The sequence below is a fragment of the Capsicum annuum genome, chromosome 6 (assembly GCF_002878395.1).
Source record: "Capsicum annuum cultivar UCD-10X-F1 chromosome 6, UCD10Xv1.1, whole genome shotgun sequence".
NCBI lineage: Eukaryota > Viridiplantae > Streptophyta > Magnoliopsida > Solanales > Solanaceae > Capsicum > Capsicum annuum.
Genome location: NC_061116.1, coordinates 117869710 through 117878877, shown reverse-complemented (window position 1 = coordinate 117878877; position 9168 = coordinate 117869710). Strand labels below are relative to the sequence as shown.

At 32.3% G+C, this 9168-nt stretch overlaps 1 protein-coding gene across 1 annotated transcript; it reads left to right on the top strand.

Moving 5' to 3' along the window:
• The first annotated feature begins 1573 nt into the window (after positions 1-1573).
• Positions 1574-2435, top strand: LOC107874307 (wound-induced protein 1). The gene has a single exon (XM_016721131.2). The coding sequence runs from the start codon at positions 1802-1804 to the stop codon at positions 2129-2131; it is 330 nt and encodes a 109-aa protein (XP_016576617.2). The 5' UTR covers positions 1574-1801; the 3' UTR covers positions 2132-2435.
• The last annotated feature ends 6733 nt before the right edge of the window (positions 2436-9168 follow it).

Below are 9168 nucleotides of genomic sequence, written 5' to 3'. Positions count from 1 at the left end.
CATAATCAATGCAATATACTGCTTTTCCTTATAAAGAAATAGTTCCTTGCTTAGCCTAATTTCATGTTACTCTCAGAAGAACGGTCCTAACTCTCGGAGAATGGCATCGAAGGCCTATTTCTTAGATTTGTGCTTGTTTATTTGGTTTCTATTGTTAATCATTGTCAATCGTGTTCTTATCATTTATATACCTAAATCGATAATCAACCCTATGGTAATCAAATTTAAAATTGGTGTTCAATTAACACATTTGTTCTTGACCTCACACAAATTCAACTTAATCGATTTCAAGGTAAGGACAAACATTTGGGACTCGTTTGTAGAGCGTGTTAAAAATGCATTCATTTTGTGTATTACTACTACTTTGTTTGGTACACTTTTTTAACCTATGTATATTAACAAATGCTTGCATTAGTCAAACATTGTGTTTGATTAAACTTATGTATAACTAATATATATATATATATATATATATATATATATCCATGATATTAGTAAGCATTGGGTATCAATGCATGGATTAACATAATTAAAGATACAATTGCCCCGTAAAACCTTTCTACTATATCTGTAGTGGATATTTTTGTAAATATTTTTTTTAGAAAAAGTTATGTTATACATGCAGTTTTAATACACTAAACCAACCACTACATAAGAAAAATCACAGCATAAATATTGTAAGTATAACTAATATCAACACTACTAATGTATCACATTCTGCACTATTCTTATCCACCGCCAAACGATCCTTGTTAAAGGAGAGTTTGCTGGAGATTTACGAGTTATATAATCGAGCTGCCAATTAGGGAGCAGTAAAGAAGATACTAATATTGTAGTTGAAGACTGATTAGATAGTTGAATCAATCTGGCCAGTTCAATTGTTCTATTGGTTTGCAAGTGTCAAGTGAGTTCAAAAGACATTGACAAGTCGTATAGTTTTGTTGAAGTTGCAAATTATTTTGCATGTTGCACTTGGTTATACGAATGACAAAAATAATCTAAGAACCAATACATTAAGAACCATAGTGATCATTTTCTCCATTTTGTTGCACAAAAAAAATATAAGATTATTCATTTTTTTTATAGGAGTTAAGAAACTTTTACAAATAGAGCTTAGTGCATTTTGAATTATTTATTTTCTCAAACTTTGTTCGTTTTTCACAGTTGACAACAATGTATAATGGGGAAAAATTGATTCTAAGAGAATTACTACTAAGATATTACTTATTCGTCAGATTGAGAGCCAGCCAACTGGTCAAAGGTGTCTATCTGGTCGGAATCCAAGTTAAAAAAGTTGGTTGTGTCATATGGTGATTGTAAGTTGCAATTGAGTGTGCATTTTTGTAAGGTCAAAAAAGGTCTGCTTGAAACTTCACACATAACATCATCTGTAGGCCCCATCTTGTCGGGCCCTACCAACCATCACGTAATCCCCGAGCACTGGAATGGCGCGTAAATAGCATGTCCCTTTTAACTTTTCTAAATTCACCCTACTATACACCCATAATTTCCAAATTACCCTTCATACGCCCCCTATATATAAATTCCCCATCATCGCACCTTCCTCATCCTTACCTACCTCTGCCTAACTACCTTCTTCTCTCATCCTTTCCAAGTATTCAGAGCATTTTTCTTCCTTGAACTGGCTAACTTTGAGTTAACTCTGGAGGAAACAACAAACAAAGGGGTGGTGCTCGCCCTATATGAAGCCTTGAGCTCACACGACGTCGTTCAGGTCCAGAAACTCCTGGCCTCGGACCTCGAGTGGTGGTTCCATGGTCCTCCTTCTCATCAGTTTTTGATGCGTATCCTTACTGGAACTGCTAAATCCGATCACGTTTCTTTTCAATTCCTTCCCAAGACAATCGACGTCTTCGGCTCCATCGTCCTCGTCGAAGGCTGTGACCCGACCCGATCCATTACTTGGGTTCACGCCTGGACTGTCACTGATGGGGTAATTACTCAAGTCAGGGAGTATTTCAATACCTCACTTACTGTGACCTGTTTTGGGAAGAAAACCCAGTCGGATATTTCGTCTATAACGCCGCCCCTGCATTGTCCCTCTGTTTGGGAGAGTAGCTTACCTAATCGGGTCGGGAAATCTTTTCCGGGTCTTGTACTTGCTCTATAAAAACGACCCGATTTGTGCTGGCGTTGCATCTTCTGTCTGCTAGGATGTAAGATTTTAACGGCTAGTTTGGGATTCTGTCATTATTTTCTCTGGTTTGGTTTGGTTTGGCTTGCTATTTTTATTTTGAAGCTGGAATTTGTGCGAGTTTGTTTACATACATTATTGTTGTTCTGATTTGGGTTTAAAGAAGGGGCCAATTATGATGATTGGGAGACCCTTCTACTGGATATGGAGGTTGGAGTCTTATAATGTATTGGCACGTTTGGTTTGCAATAAAATGCATTTTGCTTGGTTGTTTAGAAAATTCTTTATTTTCAATTTGGTGTTGCTGTATTTTTTTTTTTTTCCAACAAATGACAACGAGGAGCGTGTAAAAATTCGCTCAAAAGCAAATCCGGTTGTTGGGGGAATGGAACGAGGAAGAGTATATTTAACAAGGAATCCCTTTCTTGATTGGGTTAACCTCACGCTATAGTGATCTTAAATTTTGATATTAAATTATAATTTTGACTTTAAATTTTAATAGTGTACAAATATAATTTTTAACTATTTAAAAATATATAAATATGATCTCCAATCCTACATAATAGTGTTTAATACATAAAACTGAGCGAATTTAGCTTAAAATTTAAGGACAATCCTAAATTTAACATCAAATTTATAATTTTGACTTTAACTATTCAAAATTGCATAAATATGATGATTTTTCACGATTATTTTTTCATTAATTTTGGCTCAGAGATGAAAATAGTATCTAATTTTTTTAGTGCGGAAAAAGAGCAATATTAAAAATTTATTATAAATGAGTCAGCCTCATATGAAAAAATTATACGGATATATATATATATTATAAAACAAAAGGCAAATTTATGCTATATAATATATCTAAATATAATTTATTTAAATATTAAATTAAAGATGAAACTATGCTAATAATAATAAAAATTATAATTTTAATAAAACGTTATTAAATTAATGTTATTAAGAATAGTAGTAGTATATTAAATTAACATTATTAAATTAACATTATTAAAATGCTAGTATTAAATTAGCATTATCAAAACGTTATTAAATTAATGCAAGGGCGGACCTACGTGGTTGTCATGGGGTTCACCTGAACCTTCTCGGTAAAAAGATTACGTTGTATATATAAGGTAGAAAATTTATATTTATGTATGTATATTAATGTTGAACTACATGAAACAAGACACTTAGATAACCCAGTGATGTTATTTGCTTTTTTTGGGCGTTTCCTTCAGCCTACTGTGCGGTTCGATTTCTGCTAGTGGCTTTTTTTTTTTAATAAAAAAAAAAGTTAAGTGTTGCTTCTATAAAAATAAATAAATAAATAAATAATAATAATAATAATAATAATAATAATAATAAATACCAACCCTTTTGTAAGTAATTACACTTTGTCCATTTTTTTAATTACTTTACTCTCTTTCCCTATTAATATACATAACATAACCGATATATATATATATATATATATATATATCATTCAGTGTATATGTTGAAAATTTTATAATATATTTAGAGAGTTGAGATTTTTTGTAATATTGAAAATATAAGTTAATACTCTCTCCATAAAAATGACGATGTTTTAACATAAAAAGCAAAACTTTGACATTACATAAATATAATCTTTAACTATTCAAAACTGCTCAAATATGACCTCCCTAAAAAATTCATAAAGTTAATACTCCCTCTATTTCATTTTACTTTATTATTTTTTACATATAAAAAAATAATTTATTTTATTTTTAATATTAATTACTTTTTTTAAATTAAAATATAAATATTATTTTATAAAAATATTATAATAAAATAATTATGTTAATATTGATGATTTTTCTTAATTATTATATTTAGTCAAATTATGATAAATAAAATAAAATGAAGGGAGTAAAAGAGAGGCCAAATTACTCCAAACCCCACCCCACAACACAACATAAAAAAAAAAAATAGAATTGGAGTTGTCGGTGTGAACATTACTATTAGGGGTCGTTTGGCTGAGAAACAAATTATGCTGTGATAAACTATATTGGGATTAGTTATACTGAGATTAATTGTACTGAGATTAATTATTGTGATATTATTTTTTAGTGATTGTTTGATTTGTGGTATTAAAAATAATATGCATGAATTTCTTTTTAAGAATAGATTGTATGTTTACAAAAATAACCCTTACCTTATTTAGTTTAATAATTATTTAACTAGTTTTTTTATGAAAATTGTATTGAAAATTATACTGGTAAGAGTATTGGTAAGTTTTTACGATGTCGTTTGACGTAGAATTGCCTTTTTTGTTGTTCCTTTTAATGTTTTTTTAACAAAATATATTTGACAACAATTACTACATTTAACTTTTAAATTTATTTATTATCAAATAAGATGGGGAATTTACCGGCCATCTTGATGGAAAATAAATAAGAAAATTTTTTATAAACAACATAGTTTTGAAGCACATTTATTATACATTGTTATATTTTTTATAATTACTAAATATAATAAAAACTTTTTTTGAAGTGTGATGCAGTAAAGACCATAGTATGGATTGAATTGTGATAGTAAAATAAAAAAAATCGCGATAATTTTTTTTTTAAAAAGGTAACATATTTTACAGGACAAAAAATAACGCAATTAGCTTATTTCAATACCTCTGCTGTTAATAAAGTGTTTCAATTATACATTTTTCATTCAATTTTTTTTACATGTGTTCTCATTCTTCTATTAAGTAGTTATGTCATTTCTTTTAATTAGACGCATTTGTCTCATTAAGCCGTAAAATGCTAAATATTTTCTAGTATGTGAGACAAAGTGTTTGGGGATAATTATGTCCTTTTCTAATCTTACCCCAAGAATAAATAATGGTGGGATTGTTATCTCACCAAATGTGTGGATAACTTATCTCGGGATTAATAAATTATCTCGAATATTTTCAACCAAACAAGCATTAAAATTTTTATCCCAATATTATTTACTTTTGCACCTCACACCAACGACTCCTCAGGGGTGGGCATGGTATCGTATATACTGAATACCATATCAAAATTAATTTTTTTTATACCGTGGTATGGATGTTATGATATTTGGTATGGTATTTGATAGAAATTTTAAATTATTTTGATATTTGATACGATATTTGATATTTATGCAATAAATACTGAAATACCGTATGCCGCACCAAGGTATTTAAATTATATGCAAAATTCATATATATTATATTTAATATTATTGAATATATTTGTATATCTATTAGTCAATTGAAAATAAACGTAACTTTTATTCAGAAATAATTTTTTTGGAAAGCTTATTATTTAGGAGCACTATGCTTAAGTTTAGGTAATGTTGTTCAGAGTTTGTATTTTGGACTACTCAATCGTGATTTAAATGTTTTTTTTGTATAATTGACTAACAAAGATAGTTGTTAGTCTGATATGATTGAGACAGTTTTGAAGTTTAAAGTTATAGATTTTTTTATATGAATATATGTAGGTCAAAATCAAATAAAGTATAGTTACCGAATTACCATACCATAAAATATCGAAATCGAATTAAAAAATATCGAACTAATTTGGTATGGTAATGGTATTGTTCTTTTAGATACTAAAAACCAAAGTTACCGTATCGAAGTTTAAAATACCGTACCATGTCCACCCCTAATTTTTTTTTTTGGTGAAGAAGAGCGCTTGTATTAGTATAAATAAAGGTTAGTTACAAGACAAAACCTAGTCAGAAACAAAAACATGAGAGTTATGGTTAAGGCTACCATTGCTAGATACATTGCGGGAGAAAGATTTTCCATTGAAATCTTCCCCAAAAAACTACTCCTATACTAGCTGGAGGAGTGACAAAAACATGAAGGTTGTTAAATAGGTCTTGCTTGGAGCCCATCTTCGCCATTGAGTCTGCTACTCTACTGGATGATTCTCCAACTTCTCTAGGAGAGATCTGCATTAAAAAACAATAGAGTTATATGACAAGTTCCCATGGTGCAACATGTTAATTACTTCTAGAGAATCAATGCATTTATCCAAGGGCATTAAGTTATGTTCTATGGCCATGTTGAGGCTTTCTTTGAGAGATAAGAGTTCCCTGAGATTGTTGGTGGCATGGGTGAAGCTTCTGCTGAAGCCCACTACTCAGTCCCCTCTATTATTCCTAATGACACCCCATATCCCTTCCTTACCAGGGTTCCCTAACATGACCCATCAGTGTTGAGCTTATAAAGATTGGAGGTGGGGGGTTGACATTTAATGGTGATGCTGGTCCTAGGGTAGTGATTATTAAAATCCCCTAGGTGGTGAAATTCCACTGCTTCTGCATGAGGTATACTAAAGCAAGGTTGAGAGTTAGAATTTTAGAAGTTCATATCATTTTTGATCTTTCAGAGAAGCCAGAGGCAGAAGGGTAACAAGGTGCTCCATGCGGTGTTTGGGTCAAAATTCACGGCTAAGAATCTTCCAGGTGGTGTGCCAATTATTAGTGTCAAACATGAGGATATTCAAATGAAGAGTTCCTTTGTACTTCTGTATAAGGTTATACCAAAAAGTCTTGGCAGCATTGCATTCAAAGAAGATGTGGTGTTGGTCCTCCTGGCTACTGTTGCAGATGATGCAAGAGAAGGTGATGTTCAGACCTCTTTTAGTAAGAGTGTGGTTTGTGGGGAGGCTGTTTTGGTGCAAGAGCCACATGAAGGTTTTGATCTTATTAGGAATTCTAAGTTTCCATATCCAGTTGTAGTGTAAGACCCACAAAGTTCCCTCGTAGTCTGAACCTTAGAGCGTGTCAAGTAAAATATAATTCCGTCCCTAAAAGATTGAGAAGAGACTTCCTAAGTGAGTATCGTGTTAACCATATAGAATTTCCCTAATTTCAACTTTTATCACATGGGAAATTTGATAAACTTTCTGTCGATATAAGATTCGCCCAAATCTGATACCTGGGTAAGAAATTATGGCTAATGTAAGTCCTAGTCATCAAAACAGATTCATTTTAATGCTTGGCGCATCGCGGGGAGGGTCTATTTGACAATTGTCAAATTCCAATGGAACTCTGCGATAGTGGCGCATCGCGGAGGGCCCCAATTTCTCAATAGTCAATTTCCAGTGGCCTAACGCAATTGTGACATGTTGCACTAAAGTTTTAGGTCCCAAACAGTGGGACAACATGATGGCTCCGCATCGCGGTGACTCCTAGATTCCCATTTGTCAATTTCCAGTGAGCCACCGCGATAGTGGCGTGTCGCAATGACCTATAAAATCGGGTTCCCAGTTTAATTTTTCCAGCTTCGTACGGAAGTTAAAAGGGGTATTTTGGACTTTTTTTCCAAGTCTCTTAAACCGTGCAAAGACCAAATTGAAGTCATTTACAAGCATTATATGAAGTTTTCTCTCAACAAGAACCCTAAGTATCCAAAACCTTTTCTAAGAATCTCAAGAATCCACCATAGATTTTCTAAATTGAGTCAAGATTCAAGGTTCCCAAGTCAAAGGGCTTCAAGAACCCTAATTCAAGAGTAAGAATAGAGTTCCAAAAGCGAGAGTTCATCCAAATATTCTAATTCAAGGTATGTGGGGTTTTGAATGAGGGTAATCCTTTCACCCTTGTGCCCAAAAGCTCATTTAAACTACAATTCTCTGCAATTTATGAGATTTTACATGAAATTGAATTAGGGGTTTTCACTTATTGTTATTGGTTGCAAGCTTTTGATGTTTCCCTTGAATTGAGAGTCTAATGACATGATTTTTACATGTTTTCTTGAGAAATTGTAGGTGGGTCTATACCCCATGATTTTAATCCTTGAGAAGTTAATAGTTGAAATGTTTGAGATATTGAAGTATATGAGTATGTTGAGATTTTGAGACAAATTGCTGAAATTTCCAGATTTCTACATGAGTTATGAATCTATATGCTATCTATTATGCTTTTGATGAGTTTTAACGTGAGATTTAATTATGGGTTATTAAGCCCTACTTGAGACTTGATATTTTATAAACTCTTGTGCTATAAGAACCCATGATTTGAGTATTCTGAGATTGTTGGGAAATGTTTTGACCTAATGGTTATTGAGTTTTGAAATCCACTCTACTACATGAGATTACAGATTTGATTATTGGGTTCTTATTGAACCATGAGATTATTCTAAAGTGGATTTTCATGAGATGAGCGAGATAAACTAAAGGGAGTAGTATTTAGCACCGAGTTAGGTAAGTTACCATGGTTTCTTACCCCAAAACTATGTGCCACTGTAGGTTGGGCCTAAGGCCGAGATAATTATTGGGCCTAAGGCCGAGATATTGGGCCTGAGGCCGAGATAAGTGATCACTGAATTGAGGTTATACTCCTTGGCAAGAGTATGACGCCTCTCCCCAACGTGAGGTCTCTTCCTTAGGATGACAAAATGTTGGACTCCATGTAGCTCGCATGGTTTATGTCGGTTAAGAGAAACTCCCTAAACTAAAGTATTTTCCATTGAGATAGAATATTTACCCTAAAAACTAAAGCTTTAAGATAAGATATTTTCCTTTAAAACTAAAATACTTTCCCTTGATATGAGAATTTTTCCCTAAAGCTTGAAATGAGATATTTTCCTAACGTGAATGAAATACCTTCAAGTATGTTCCAAAGTTATATGATTTTGAATTCTAAGAAGTTGAGTTCAAAAGAGTTATGAGTTCTTGAGCATTGAAGAAGTTTTGCTCTCCATGAGAGATATGCATGAGTTGAAAGTATTGCTTAAAGTTTCCTTTAGCCTTGAGTAATGTGAATAAGAGAAGAGTACAAATTTCAAAAGCTGAAAGTATAATGACTAACAGGATTTTGTTACATGTTCCATTTTACATGATTCATGAGCTTCGTATTTTATACTTATTCAAGCCATGTGAGTCGTTACTTATTACATGCATGATTTGATTAAAGAGTATTGATGTTGTTTTATCTAAATGCATGCACCCCCATATACTCAGTACATTCTGAAGTGCTGATCCATATATACGTTTATGTGCTACATTATCTTATAATGTAGGTTC